This window comes from Salvelinus sp. IW2-2015, unplaced genomic scaffold (genome assembly GCF_002910315.2).
Source record: "Salvelinus sp. IW2-2015 unplaced genomic scaffold, ASM291031v2 Un_scaffold1594, whole genome shotgun sequence".
NCBI classification, from domain to species: Eukaryota; Metazoa; Chordata; class Actinopteri; order Salmoniformes; family Salmonidae; genus Salvelinus; species Salvelinus sp. IW2-2015.
Genome location: NW_019943017.1, coordinates 161,775 through 178,072, shown reverse-complemented (window position 1 = coordinate 178,072; position 16,298 = coordinate 161,775). Strand labels below are relative to the sequence as shown.

The 16,298-nt window shown below is 43.0% G+C and overlaps 2 protein-coding genes and 1 pseudogene across 2 annotated transcripts; 1 reads left to right on the top strand and 2 right to left on the bottom strand.

Annotated features, from left to right (window-relative positions):
* Positions 1-4,076: 4,076 nt before the first annotated feature.
* Positions 4,077-12,077, bottom strand: atp5pb (ATP synthase peripheral stalk-membrane subunit b). The gene is made up of 7 exons (XM_024138810.2): positions 11,960-12,077; positions 11,073-11,109; positions 9,490-9,632; positions 7,391-7,554; positions 6,869-6,994; positions 6,255-6,434; positions 4,077-4,314 (listed from the first exon to the last, which is right to left on the bottom strand). Exons 1-7 carry the CDS (start codon positions 11,985-11,987, stop codon positions 4,237-4,239), a joined length of 756 nt encoding a protein of 251 aa, XP_023994578.1. The 5' UTR covers positions 11,988-12,077; the 3' UTR covers positions 4,077-4,236.
* Positions 12,078-12,662: 585 nt separating this feature from the next.
* Positions 12,663-16,298, top strand: part of LOC112071360 (TRAF3-interacting JNK-activating modulator-like) — a 20,950-nt pseudogene continuing 17,314 nt past the window's right edge.
* LOC139024510 (putative uncharacterized protein DDB_G0286901) lies at positions 13,156-14,337 on the bottom strand. The gene has a single exon (XM_070439358.1). The coding sequence runs from the start codon at positions 14,335-14,337 to the stop codon at positions 13,156-13,158; it is 1,182 nt and encodes a 393-aa protein (XP_070295459.1).

Below are 16,298 nucleotides of genomic sequence, written 5' to 3'. Positions count from 1 at the left end.
TGTGCTTTATCTGAAATATTGAATTGAATCATTAGGCCTAGTGCTTATTGAAAGATTGAATTGAATCATGAGGTCTAGTGCTTATTGAAAGATTGAATTGAATCATGAGGTCTAGTGCTTATTGAAATATTGAATTGAATCGTTAGGCCTAGTGCTTATTGAAAGATTGAATTGAATCATTAGGTCTAGTGCTTATTGAAATATTGAATTGATTCATTAGGCCTAGTGCTTATTGAAATATTGAATTGAATCATTAGGCCTAGGCTTTATTGAAATATTGAATTGAATCATTAGGCCTAGTGCTTATTGAAAATTTGAATTGAATCATTAGGTCTAGTGCTTATTGAAATATTGAATTGAATCATTAGGTCTAGTGCTTATTGAAATATTGAATTGAATCACTAGCCTAGTGCTTATTGAAATATTGAATTGAATCATTAGGCCTAGTGCTTATTGAAATATTGAATTGAATCATTAGCCCTAGTGCTTATTGAAATATTGAATTGAATCATTAGGCCTAGTGCTGATTGAAATATTGATTTGAATCATTAGGCCTAGTGCTTATTGAAAGATTTAATTGAATCATTAGGTCTTGTGCTTATTGAAATATTGAATTGAATCATTAGACCTAGTGCTTATTGAAATATTGAATTGATCATTAGGCCTAGTGCTTATTGAAAGATTGAATTGAATCATTAGGCCTAGTGCTTATTGAAATATTGAATTGAATCATTAGGCCTAGTGCTTATTGAAAGATTGAATTGAATCATTAGGTCTAGTGCTTATTGAAATATTGAATTGAATCATTAGGCCTAGTGCTTATAGAAATATTGAATTGAATCATTAGGCCTAATGCTTCCCAAAATGATTCCCTCATTGGGTAAACATGATTGAGGTGTGAACCGTGAACTCACTGTATATTGGACTTGGCACTGGGCCTGGACCATACTGGACCATACTGGACCTCTGAGAGGGGGGATCCTCCTGAGGGAACCGTCTACAACACACACGTCAACCAGTACAGACTCTTCTGTGTACTTATAGGCACTAAAACATTACTATATGTCGTCTGACACTAGATCAACAAGCATCTGTGAAGTGCACTATTACCAGTATCACAAAAGTTGAAAACAGCAAGACTGAGGGAGTTGTAGGATTGCAGAGTAAACTGTCGTAACAGTTTCCTGTGGACACCTTTGATATAAGGTGCTAGATCATATTATCACTACTGGCTTTCCTTGACCGGATCTAGCACTCCACTTAATAATCAACACAATGACCCACAGGTGTATTTTCTTGTACCTCGGTTGGAGATTACAGGTGTATTCTGCTACCTCGGTTGAGATTACAGGTTGTATTTCTGTACCTCGGTTGAGATTACAGGTGTATTCTGTACCTCGGTTGAGATTACAGGTGTATTCTGATACCTCCGGTTTGAGATTACAGGTGTATTCTGTACCTCGGTTGAGATTACAGGTGTATTCTGTACCTCGGTTGAGATTACAGGTGTATTCTGTACCTCGGTTGAGAGGGAAACGACCTGCTACTACTCCCAAAACATGTTTTAATCGTGACGTCACCAATCTGCAAAGGTCACGTTAGTGCATCAGCAGGTAGCAGGTGTGACACAGAGTGCGACCTGTTGGACACATCATAGAACAGGAAGGAATGTTTCCTCTGCTGTACACCACATCACAGAACGTTGACTTGGAATGATCATTCAACTCTAGTTCTATGGAAGCCTCACTCCCCTTTACTTCTGATCGAGCAATCAGTATTAAAAGCTGAGACGGCTATTATAATTCCAGAATTGATTCAGTATATGACTTAGTAGTAAAAGGAAACCAAGAAGGAACAAGCTGTTACACGTACACTTGGCATCAATAAGACACTGGTTAATCACTACCAACGGATTGGTTTGAGAGTCTATCATAGTTGTCATGACGTTGCTCTCTTTGAGTACAGCGAGCACCATCCCCCTTTCTGTCTGCTGCGACCTCAGGTCGTAAATTCCTGGAGGAGATTGTCTCTATACTGTGGCCATGAGGAGATAGAGTGAGTTTTCATAGAGAGAACAAAGGAACTTCTTCCACCTCACAGAACTTGAGAACTGAACAATATTCATGTTCTGGAGAATGTATAAACGGTCGGTGAAGAATCCAGCTTCGAACTGGTCCGTTTGGTACAATTTGTGACACTCATGGGAGACAATACAGCCACATTACCATAACGCTGTTTATATAATAGCCTCGGTTATGAGGATTGCATCTAATTGCTGTACAGGATGAATGAGGAAAGATTAAACTATTTGTGAAATTATGGGATGCTATGTAATGATGTAATGTGAGAGAATTGTATTTCTGTGTAAAGTTTCACTTAAGTCACTGGCACGCCCCCATGAACACAGTTAGGACCTGGCGTCATGAGACAGCCTTTTTCTGCTCTTCCGAATAAAACCCCCACCTTGAGAATTTCTCAACAGACCATGTTTCTCTCAATTACGAGAGGACAAAGGTTGCAGACCAGCTTACCCTCGATAACGAGAGGGCCAAGGTTTGAGAGGAGACCAGCTTACCTCGATAACGAGAGGGCCAAGGTTTGAGAGAAGACCAGCTTACCTCGATAACGAGAGGGCCAAGGTTTGAGAGGAGACCATAAACCTGAGTATAAGCGAAGGTTTGAGTATATGGCTGAATCTTTTAACCAAACCACGTGGTTAAACTCTTAGACTATCTATACCGACAGAAGAACAAGTCTTTGATATTAATTACTAGTTTGCAGCTAGGAATTTGGTATCATTGAACGTGAAGACCGACAACCACCGAAACTTCTAATCTATAACGACATGAATGTCACTCTGAACTATCCATTCTAACCACGACAGAGACGACTAAATGGGGATTCATAATAAACCCCAGGAAGAGTAGCTGCTGCCTCGGTAGGAACTAATGGGGATCCATAATAAACCCCAGGAAGAGTAGCTGCTGCCTTGGCAGGAACTAATGGGGATCCATAATGAACCCCAGGAAGAGTAGCTGCTGCCTTGGCAGGAACTAATGGGGATCCATAATAAACCCCAGGAAGAGTAGCTGCTGCCTTGGCAGGAACTAAATGGGGATCCATAATAAACCCCAGGAAGAGTAGCTGCTGCCTTGGCAGGAACTAATGGGGATCCATAATAACCCCAGGAAGAGTAGCTGCTGCCTTGGCAGGAACTAATGGGATCCATAATAAACCCCAGGAAGAGTAGCTGCTGCCTTAGGAACTAATGGGGATCCATAATAAACCCCAGGAAGAGTAGCTGCTGCCTTGGCAGGAACTAATGGGATCCATAATAAACCCAGGAAGAGTAGCTGCTGCCTTGGAAGGAACTAATGGGGGATCCATAATAAACCCCAGGAAGAGTAGCTGCTGCCTTGGCAGGAACAAATGGGGATCCATAATAACCCCAGGAAGAGTAGCTCTGCCTTGGAAGGAACTAATGGGGATCCATAATAAACCCCAGGAAGAGTAGCTGCTGCCTTGGCAGGAACTAATGGGGATCCATAATAAACCCCAGGAAGAGTAGCTGCTGCCTTGGAAGGAACTAATGGGGATCCATAATAAACCCCAGGAAGAGTAGCTGCTGCCTTGGCAGGAAGTAAATGGGGATCCATAATAAATACAAATGCATAACGTTTCACTTAATACTGCCAACAAACATTACAACACTCATACTATTATTTTATGGCCAATCCTTCAGACATTACAGTATCTTATGCCTTAAAACATGAGGTCCAATATTACCTGTGAAAATAGCCTGTGTCCTGTTCACTGGTTCATGATCAACCTGCTCATATTTCACTGTTGGCATACATGTTTAAGACAAAGCATCCCCAAAGTAATCGGCAGGTGAATAGCACAAATATCCAACCTTAACTTCCTGCTTGGAAACATCACAGTCAAAGTCAAATTGAGTAAGGTGTATTCAGTGAGGCAAAAAAAATCTGATCAAATATATTGATTACACAATAATGACGTAGTACATATTGAAAACATTCTCTATCCGTGGTTAAGAACACCAAACTAGAACTGAATAAAATGAATTTTTTTATTTTATGATCAGTTGACATGTACAGTATACACACATATGGACAGCCCATATATGGTTAAATATATATGGAAATTGTTTATTTGTAATGAAAAGTGAGCATCAAACAGTTGGGGTTCAGGAGAGAAGGTCTCGACAGCGGTGAATTAAGCAGTGGCCTTAGCCTGCTGGACTTTAGCCAACACCTTCAGGTCTGTGATGCACTTTGCAATACTCGTCTTCTCCTGAAACACAAAATTAACACTTTCTTTGGTTACTACATGATTCCATATGTGTTATTTCATAGTTTTTGATGTTTTCACTGTTATTCTACAATGTAGAAATAAAGAAAAACCCTTGAATGAGTAGGTGTCCAAACTTTTGACTGGTACTGTATATAGACCTACCCATGACCTACCCCTCTATACACACACACACCCCTTAAATACACTAATACATACGCACACAAACCCCTTAAATACAGCAGTCAAGTACGTCATGTCCCCATCTCTATATACTGACTATATTCTTTTCAAGAGGGCCACCATTGTTCCTGTTACCAAGCTAGCTAAGGTAACAGCTAAATGACTACCGCCCCGTAGCACTCACTTCCGTCATCATGAAGTGCTTTGAGAGACTAGTCAAGGATCATATCACCTCCACCCTACCTGACACCCTAGACCCACTCCAATTTGCTTACCGCCCCAATAGGTCTACAGATGATGCAATCACACTGCACACTGCCCTATCCCGCCTGGACAAGAGGAATACCTATGTAAGAATGCTGTCCATTGACTACAGCTCAGCATTTAACGCCATAGTACCCTCAAAACTCGTCATTAAGCTCGAGACCCAGGGTCTCGACCCCGCCCTGTGCAACTGGGTCCTGGTCTTCCTGATGGGCCGCCCCCAGGTGGTGAGGGTAGGTAACAACATCTCCACCCCGCTGATCCTCAACACTGGGTCCCCACAAGGGTGCGTTCTTAGCCCTCTCCTGTACTCCCTGTTCACACATGACTGCGTGGCCATGCACGCCTCCAACTCAATCATCAAGTTTGCAGACGACACTAGAGTGGTAGGCTTGATTACCAACAACGACGAGACAGCCTACAGGGAGGAGGTGAGGGCCCTCGGAGCGTGGTGTCAGGAAAATAACCTCTCACTCAATGTCAACAAAACAAAGGAGATGATCGTGGACTTCAGGAAACAGCAGAGGGAGCAGCCCCCTATCCACATCGACGGGACAGTAGTGGAGGAGGTGGAAAGTTAAGTTCCTCGGTGTACACATCACGGACAAACTGAATTGGTCCACCCACACAGACAGCGTGGTGAAGAAGGTGCAGCAGCGCCTCTTCAACCTCAGGAGGCTGAAGAAATTCGACCTGTTACCTAAAACACTTACAAACTTTTACAGATGCACAAATCGAGAGCATCCTGTCGGGCTGTATCACCGCATGGTACGGCAACTGCTCCGCCCACAACCGTAAGGCTCTCCAGAGGGTAGTGAGGTCTGCACAACGCATCACCGGGGACAAACTACCTGCCCCCCAGGACACCCACACCACCCGATGTCACAGGAAGGCCAAAAATATCATCAAGGACAACAACCACCCGAGCCACTGCCTGTTCACCCCGCTATCATCCAGAAGGCGAGGTCAGTACAGGTGCATCAAAGCTGGAAACGAGAGACTGAAAAACAGCTTCTATCTCAAGGCCATCAGACTGTTAAACAGCCACCACTAACATCGAGTGGCTGCTGCCAACATACTGACTCAACTCCAGCCACTTTAATAATGGGAATTGATGTAATACATGTATCACTAGTCACTTTAAATAACGCCACTTTTTATATGTTTACATACCCTACATTACTCATCTCATATGTATAGACTGTACTCTATACCATCTACTGCATCTTGCCTATGCCATTCTGTACCATCACTCATTCATATATTATTATTCCTTCCTTTACACTTGTGTGTATAAGGTAGTAGTTGTGGAATTGTTAGGTTAGATTACTTGTTAGATATTACTGCACGGTCAGAACTAGAAGCACAAGCATTTCGCTACACTCCCATTAACATCTGCTAACCATGTGTATGTGACAAATAAAATTGTATATGATTTATATACACTCCAGTCAAATACATAATGTTCCCCAATCGGTCTCCCATCCCTAACCCACCTGCTGGGGGGTGATGCTGGTGACAACGTTCTTCTCCACCCAGTTAACCATGTGTTCCTGCTCCATGCGGCGGTGAAGGGTCTGCAGGGCGATCTGGTAGTCCAGCCTCTTCTTCACATCGTTGGTCACCATGTGGACCCTCTCCCTGCGGTTGGTCTCCAGTAGCATGGCCAAGTTGTTCTGAGTGGTGGGGGGGGGGGGGGGCGGGGGGGGGGGGGGGGGGGGGGGGGGGGGGGGGGGGAAACGGAGAAGAAAAGACATTAGCTCACCATCTCATGCTAAAATCATACCAAGACATTAGGGTCTGGTTTCCCTGACAGACACGGTTTAGTCCTTCGATTAAAAAAAACACTCTTTCAACAGATATTCTCCATTCACAATGCTTTTTAATCCAAGTTTACACTTTAATGAAGTCTGTGTCCGGAAAAACCAGCCCTAGGAGTGGTTACACAGACCTAGATGAAGCGTACTCCTGGACTGAAGACCATGTTAAACAGGTCATTCAAAAGGGATTGATTTGACCTCGTCGGAGTTGTGTGGTTTTGAGCCTAGGAGTTTTAGCTCATCTTTACCATAGAGACGAGACCCACGTTCTAACCTCATGTCACACTCACCCGCTTAGCGTCGAAGAGCATCTGTCGTCCCTCTGCCCTCCACTGCTCCTTCTTCTCATCCTGGACGGCCTGAGCCAAGCTAGTCATGGCCAGGTCCTTCACTTCCTGAGCCTTCTGCACTTTCTCCTGCAAAACCAGAACAGAACACACAGCCAACGTCAGAGGGTCAAAACCAGAACACAGGTAACAGAGGGTCATAGGTCAGCTATGAGACTACGAACCTCAGAGGGACAACGCATATGATGGACAGTTTGCATAACATATGAAATGTCTCAGGACTGGTGACTTTAAATAAGGGGGGAGGGGGCTAAAAGCCTCAATAGAAAATTCAGTAGAAACAAGGCTGTGTGTTAATAAGGGAGGGGGGGGGGGGTACTGGAGGAGTTGGGGCTGCTGGGGGGGGGGGGGTACTGGAAGAGATGAGAAACACTGCTCCAGAACTACTACAAGTCCAAACGATTTATGACAAGACCTGCAATTAATGATCAAATAGGCCAAACAAACGATGGACACATTTCGCACCTCGTTTAGTTTGTCAGCGAAAGCTGCAACGTCGGGGCCGAACTTCCTGACACCGTAGATGATGATCGTACCCATGCAGGCAGCAGCGAAGGTCTCGTGGTTGATGATGTAGATCTCCTTGGAGAGAATGTATGTGAGCAGCCCAGCACCCAGCATGTAGGGGCCTGAAGAGAACAGGAGTGGAGAAGCCAACGTTTATTTAGTGTAATTTATAGAGGAGAAGAGCAAGAGAAGCAGAACAGGATTTGGTTTCAGAGCTGGTCATGGGTGCACCTCAGCCACGCTCAAGGTCCTAAACGATATCATAACCGCCATCGATCGATCCGAGACAATACTGTGCAGTTATATTCATCAACCTGGCCAAGGCTATCGACTCTGTCAATCACCACATTCTTATAGGCAGACTCAACAGCCTTGGTTTCTCAAATGACTGCCTCGCCTGGTTCACCAACTACTTCTCTGATAGAGTTCAGTGTGTCAAATCGGAGGGCCTGTTGTCCAGACCTCTGGCAGTCTCTATGGGGGTGCCATAGTGTTCAATTCTCGGGCCGACTCTTTTCTCTGTATACATCAATGATGTCGCTCTTGATGCTGGTGATTCTCTGATCCACCTCTACGCAGACGACACCATCTTGTATACTTCTGGCCCTTCTTTGGACACTGTGTTAACTAACCTCCAGACGAGCTTTAATGCCAAACAACTCTCCTTCCGTGGCCTCCAACTGCTCTTAAATGCAAGTAAAACTAAATGCATGCTCTTCAACCGATCGCTGCCCACACCTGCCCGCCCGTCCAGCATCACTACTCTGGACGGTTCTGAATTAGAATATGTGGACAACTACAAATATCTAGGTGTCTGGATAGACTGTAAACTCTCCTTACAGACTCACATTAAGCATCTCCAATCCAAAATGAAATCTAGAATCGGCTTTCTATTTTACAACAAAGCATCCTTCACTCATGCTGCCAACATACCCTCGTAAAACTGATTATCCTACCGATCCTTGACTTTACAAAATAGCCTCAAACTCTACTCAGCAAATTGGATGCAGTCTATCACAGTGCCATTCGTTTTGTCACCAAAGCCCCATATACTACCCACCACTGCGTCCTGTATGCTCTCGTTGTCTGGCCCTCGCTTCATACTCGTCGCCAAACCCACAGGCTCCAGGTCATCTATAAGTCTTTGCTAGATAAAGCACCACCTTATCTCAGCTCACTGGTCACCATAGCAGCACCCACCCGTAGCACGCGCTCCAGCAGGTATATTTTACTGGTCACCCCCAAAGCCAATTCCTTTGGCTGCCTTTCCTTCCAGTTCTCTGCTGCCAATGACTGGAATGAATTGCAGAAATCACTGAGACTCATATCTCCCTCTCTAACTTTAAGCACCAGCTGTCAGAGCAGCTCACAGATCACTGCACATAGCCCATCTGTAAATAGCCCATTCAACTTCCTCATCCCCATTACTGTTATTTATTTTCTTTTGCTCCTTTGCACCCCAGTATCTCTACTTGCACACTCATCTTCTGCACATCTACCACTCCAGTGTTTAATTGCTATATTGTAATTATTTCGCCACCATGGCCTATTTATTGCCTTACCTCATTTGCACACACTGTATATAGACCTTTTCTACTGTATTATTGACTGTATGTTTGTTTATTCCATGTGTAACTCTGTTGTTTTTTGTCACACTGCTTTGCTTTATCTTGGTCAGGTCACAGTTGTAAATGAGAACGTGTTCTCAACTGGCCTACCTGGTTAAATAAAGGTGAAATAAAAAAAATAAAAAAAACAAGGATGTAGGAACCTTGGGGTGATAATAGAACACTAGTGAGGAGAGTGTCAAGGGGAAAAGTAGATGGGAAGAGGAAGAGGGGATGGGAGTGGGAGGTGGAGAGTGAAAGTTCATGGCCACATTCAATAGGCAAATGTTGTTGATTATGTAGATAGAAATGTCATGAATACAGATTAAATTATTAGTTATTCAACATGTCAGTGAGGCATGTTTGTTCTACATGTCAGTGAGGCATGTTTGTTCTACATATCATATTTCTATCTGAACACCGTTCCAGGTTAGTGGAAGTTCTGCTGACCTGTGACTCCAGTCTTGGCGTACAGGAGCTGGAAGAGCTCCTCGGGGATGATGCCATGGCGTGTCTTGCCTCCCTTCTCTGGCAGAGCGGGGACTGGAGCTTGGCTGTTGGGGGATGTGTGGAGGTGGGACAGCTGGACCAGCCTGGGAGGACAGGGGACAGGCAGACTTTATTGTAGGAACTACGGAGAGGACGGGCATGTAGATCTTCAATGTAGAGTTCAAGGTCACCATTATCATTGTCACCCTTATTTCATTTATCTAGTTTACCAATTCATATCAAAACTACTGGACCATTAAAATGACATATCTAGTGTTGTGAATTGGCATTTAGGGAAAGGGGAATACCTGGTCAGTTGCACAACAATGCATTGAACCGAAATGCATCTTCCGCATTTAACCCAATGTAACAGTTTAACTTTATGGCGTCCCCTCGCCCCGACCCGGGCGCGAACCAGGGACCCTCTGCACGCATCTACAACAGTCACCCACGAAGCGTCGTTACCCATCGCTCCACAAAGGCCACGGCCCTTGCAGGGCAAGGGGAACCACTACTTCAAGGTCTCAGAGCAAGTGACGTCACCGATTGAAAGGCTATTAGCGCGCACCACCGCTAACTAGCTAGCCATTTCACATCCGTTACACCAACACCTCAATCAGGCACAATCTGACACCAAGCCCCTCACGCCAACAAAGATGAGAGATCACTTCTTCCTCTCTGACAAGCGGTTTCAACTCGTCTTTGAGGTTTGGTCAAACAGAACCGGTCATATGGACACAAACACAATGACATTGTTTTACTGTAATAGAGGAGAACATAACCTTTTTACAAAGATACCTTTTCATGTCTCAACTCCCAAAATGTAGAATTTAGTAGACCCGACTAAAACGAGAGCATCATTGAACATGATTGTAGGAAATTAATGTTCAGCATTTTAGCCACATACTGTTACTTGCTAGCTGTCTAGTCTGTTTAATAAAATGCGCATTGAGCATAAAAATATATATTTATACAAGGAATTTGCAACTCGTTCTCATTCTGAGAAATAAGCATCTTATCCAGGTTGGCCGCTTGGTTTCAACATCTAAACCAAATGAACAGGCCGTGTCGTTCAAACAGTTGGAGACGGACAGGAGGGTGTATTCATAACAGTTAGACTGTTCTACCTTGTTAGCAAACAAATAGATCCAAGTTGGCTAGACTTTAAAATATACATTTTATTTAACCTTTACTTAACTACAATGACGGGCCTACCCCGTCCAAACCCTAACGACGCTGGACCAATGGGGCGGCAGGAAGCCTAGTGGTTAGAGCGTTGGGCCAGTAACCAAAAGATTGCTGGATCTAATCCCCGAGCTGACAAGGTAAAAAAAATCTGTCCTACTACCCCCTGAGCAAGGCAGTTAACCCACTATTCCCCGGGCGCCGAAAACGTGGATGCCAGCCCTACATACGGAAGACATTTCAGTTGAAGGCATTCAGTTGTACAACTGACTCGGTTTGAAATACAGTGTACTGACATTTAATTGTGTAATGTTTAATTAAGAGAACGTCATCTAGCTTCAGTTATAACAAGAGCATACCCAGCGCCGAGGGGACCACTGCTTTTTACAGCATTAGCTGGAGAAGAAGAGAAAACAACAGTCAATATAATTAAAAAGACAAGAAACATGTTTTCAATGTCATGAATTTAAGTGTCAATTAAACATGTGGTTGTTTGAAAGAGGCTGCTCTGGTGCTAAAAAAAAAAAAAAAATCACATAATGGTAGAGAATAATACGGACTTTTACTTATGCAGTCAGTCTGTGCTAGGGAACTGTGCCCACTTACAAGGTTTCGCTAGCCAACGTTAAGTCAGCTGTCAAGCGCAATAGCCATCTACAAGTGTTAGTATGCTAGCTAACGTTTGTTAACAAGTTAGTTGCCGTCCAGGATTCGACATTGTCCCTAACTAGCTAGCTAAATAGATAACCAACTAACGTTAGTTACCTAAATGTTTTGCCAACAACAAATACCTACTTCAAGACACCAATATCATGCATGATGAACTTGCACGATGAGTTGCCAACTGTCAGTTACAGTAAAGTTAGCTATGCTAACAGTTAACTGTGGAAGGCTTGCCACCTTTCCAAACAAGCAAGGGCAGATATCAGAGACTAGTCTGGCTAACGTAAAAACAATGACTGCTACCGTGACATTTACAGTAAATAAATAACGTTAGTTATTCCAAAACATGAGTGCAATAACTACCCAGATTGGACAATAAAGAATCATTTGCACGTAACATTTACGGTTTGCTAGCTATATTTACCCTGTTCTTGCTACGTTAGCATGTTGCTCATTCAATTGTGATTGCGGCCTTCTCCTCCAGACTTTACCCTTCAGCTTTACATTTAAGTCAGCCACACTTCGTGGCATTACTACTGCTATTTCAACTCAATAGTACGGATGAACCGCTGACATTGCATACCTGAAACGAAAACGATCCTAGACAGCATGGTTAAACGAATAAGTGCCAAGTCTTCGATTTCCTGGCCACCTTCTCTTCGTGCCCTTCTACTGCAAAGAGCCACACAAGGATGGCGGAGAAATAGGAAATCATTGTCAAACGTCGCGAGATTATAAACGGGATTTGTATGTCCCTGTCATACAAATTGTCCTGTTGTTCAATGTTTAATCCACTAGGTGGCACACAAGTGAAATACATATGACCTTTTCCGCACGGGATATTTAGTTAAGCTCCTAAATATAGTTGCAGTTGAATTTGTTTTTAGCGTTATGAAAGGCCTAGTTTGAAAGCACAGTGTTTCAAGTCCAGAGGCAATCAGCCCCATGTTATTTTCAAACACACACACACAAAATAATACATTGATGGGAGTTTTACAGTGTATATGCATCATGTCCAGTAGTTACATATTATACCAACTTACAGTATGTACAGAAGTACATACCTAGTACATAACACCCAGCTGACCAGTCTCGCTGAGATAGGGAGAGAGAAAACGACCAAATAGCTACCTTCTACACCCAACTACAGTGTCAACTGGGCATGGCAGTCTCTAATCAATGGGTCCCACCAGTGTATGGCATCATTGGTGCTACAGCTTGTTGGTGAGATAGAGGAACATGCATGACGTGGTTCCCCATCCCCTTCACTTCCTGAAAAAAAAACATGCAAGACAGACAGAGCGATTTGAGAAACACAGAGAATCTACAAGGTGGACACGGATTAGAAGACAGAGAAAGCTTGGCTGTTTTTTGTGTGTTTTTTTTTTTTACTTCACACCGCCTCTTCAGGATCCATTACTTCAAACAATATTGATGACTGAGCAGGTAACATGTACCTATAACATCTATGTAGTTATGTTAAACCTCCCTGTAGTCATGCTTCCCTTCCCTAGTGAAACTCTGTTGTCACAGCAGCCAGAGAAATGTCTTATTTTGTGTTTAACTATCTTCTTCAACTTGCTTTTTTTTTTTTACATAAAGTCTTTAGCAAACTGACAGATGTTTATTGCGCTTTAGTTTGACAAACTTTCTGTGTTACATGTACACATTTATCAAGTTTGAGGAGCAATGAAGAGCTCCCTGTCAACTGTAAAATGTTATGAGAGAAGTTGAACTGCGGTTTGAGAAATAACAACCAGTTGTAGGCTAATTATACATTCACGTCATCTGCTTCTCGAGGTGTGTGTCATTTACTGATTGAATATCCACCGCGTTATTCATCACGTTATTCACAACGTTATTCACCAGGTTATTCATCACGTTATTCACCACGTTATTCACCAGGTTATTCACCAGGTTATCCACCACGTTATTCATCAGGTTATTCACCAGGTTATTCACCAGGTTATTCATCACGTTATTCACCACGTTATTCACCAGGTTATTCACCACGTTATTCACCAGGTTATTCACCAGGTTATTCATCACGTTATTCACCACGTTATTCACCAGGTTATTCACCGTGTTATTCACCACGTTATTCACAACGTTATTCACCACGTTATTCACCGCGTTATTCACCACGTTATTCACCACGTTATTCACCACGTTATTCACCACGTTATTCACCACGTTATTCATCACGTTATCCATCACGTTATTCACCACGTTATTCACCACGTTATCCACCACGTTATTCACCAGGTTATCCACCATGTTATTCACCAGGTTATCCATCACGTTATCCACCACGTTATCCATCACGTTATCCACCACGTTATTCACCAGGTTATTCATCACGTTATTCACCAGGTTATTCATCACGTTATTCACCAGGTTATTCATCACGTTATTCACCAGGTTATTCACCAGGTTATCCATCACGTTATCCACCACGTTATTCACCACGTTATTCATCACGTTATTCACCAGGTTATTCACCAGGTTATCCATCANCACCAGGTTATCCATCACGTTATCCACCACGTTATTCACCACGTTATTCATCACGTTATTCACCAGGTTATTCACCAGGTTATCCATCACGTTATCCACCACGTTATTCACCAGGTTATCCACCAGGTTATCCACCAGGTTATTCATCACGTTATTCACCAGGTTATTCACCACGTTATTCACCAGGTTATTCACCACGTTATTCACCACGTTATTCACCACGTTATTCACCACGTTATTCATCACGTTATTCACCACGTTATTCACCACGTTATTCATCACGTTATTCACCAGGTTATTCATCACGTTATTCACCACGTTATCCACCAGGTTATTCATCACGTTATTCATCACGTTATTCACTACGTTATTCACCACGTTATTCATCACGTTATTCACCAGGCTATTCACCACGGTATCCACCACCTCCACTCCTGCGTTCATTTAGCCAATCTGACACAACCATTTTAACTGCTATATTTGTCATGTGTCTCTACATGTCAATTGCAATAACAATATACTCTATTTTTTAACATATTCACTTGCAGTTGTAAGACTAGGCCTACACCCTCATCATAACAACCAGACTACCATGGAGACCCTGGATATCACCCTGACCAAGTGGTTTAAGGTGAGAGAATAACAACTCTGCCTGATGAAGGTCTCTGGCTGAAAGGTCACGCTATGTTTTTAACCTTGGAGTCGTGCTTCAACTTCTGATGCGTCATTCGTTTATTTAAGGTAGCACCGCTATTCCAGTTGTTTGACCATAAAACCCTCTATTGCGCCAGGTGAAAGAATACGACCAGAAGAGTGAGCAGCGGGCAGAGAAACACGAGGGACTCCGGGGACGTAACAACATCACTTCCTGTCGGAGCCCAACCAGAGAACTGGACACACGGTGGATCAAGAAGGAGCTGAGGCGGAAGAGACAGCAGGAATTCGATATAAGACGATCGGTCAGCCCAGAAAGGGCCAAAGACTCTGGAAAGGTCAAGGACGACAGTTGTGTCATCTGTGACACAGCCAAGTCAGAGACGGTGGGGGCTAAGGTCAGTGTGACCCCTAAGTCAAATCTGCATGGGTCACAAAGGGTGAAAGACTCTGCAAAGGTCAAGGATGACAGTTGTGTCATCTGTGACGAAGCGAAGACAGAGTCTTTGCAGTGTAACATCAATTGGCCTATGCCCCCTAGGCGTATGTCCAATGGACGGCCATTGATAATGGCTCGAAGAATAAAGACATCCAAAGATGACCTGGACAACAGTGAATGGGTAAAAGAAAACATATGTAATTCATGTCTTACAATCTAATTTACTGCATGCCTATTGGTTTACCATCTACTTTACCGCATGCCTATTGGTTTACCATCTACTTTACCGCATGCCTATTGGTTTACCATCTACTTTACTGCATGTAATTCATGGTTTCCCATCTACTTTACTACATGCCTATTGGTTTACCATCTATTTACTACATGCCTATTGGTTTACCATCTACTTTACCGCATGCCTATTGGTTTACCATCTACTTTACACTGCCATGCCTATTGGTTTACAATCTACTTTACTGCATGCCTATTGGTTTACCATCTACTTTACCGCATGCCTATTGGTTTACATCTACTTATCTGCATGCCCTATTGGTGTTACCATCTACTTTCCGCATGCCTAATTGGTTTAACCAATCTACTTTACTGCATGCCAATTGGCTTTTATCCATCTACTTTACTGCATGCCTATTGGTTTACCATCTACTTTACTACATGCCTATTGGTTTACCATCTACTTTACTGCATGTCTATTGGCTTATCATCACTTTACTACATTCCTATTGGTTTTACCATCTACATTACTACATTCCTATTGGTTTACCATCTACGATACTACTGCCTATTGGTTTACCATCTCTTTACTGCATGTCTATTGGCTTATCATCTACTTTACTACATTCCTATTGGTTTACCATCTACTTTACTACATTCCTATTGGTTTACCATCTATTTACTACATGCCTATTGGTTTACAATCTACTTTACCGCATGCCTATTGGTTTACCCATCTATTTACTACATGCCTATTGGTTTACCATCTACTATACTACATGCCTATTGGTTTACCATCTACTTTACTACATGCCTATTGGTTTACCATCTACTTTACTGCATGTCTATTGGTTTAACAATATATTTGAAGTGATATCTTGCTAATAGGGCTACAGTCTATAGTCTGATTCTGACTTCCAGGGCTCATTTATTCATTAAGGTAACGCTACAGCATAATTATTCAGTTCCTTCATTATCACTGTTGTATTTACCAGGCTCAATATGGAAAAATGAGAGAGCAGTACTAGAACACTAGAGGCAGTTTCCTCCACCTTCACCACCTCACCCCAACCTTCACACT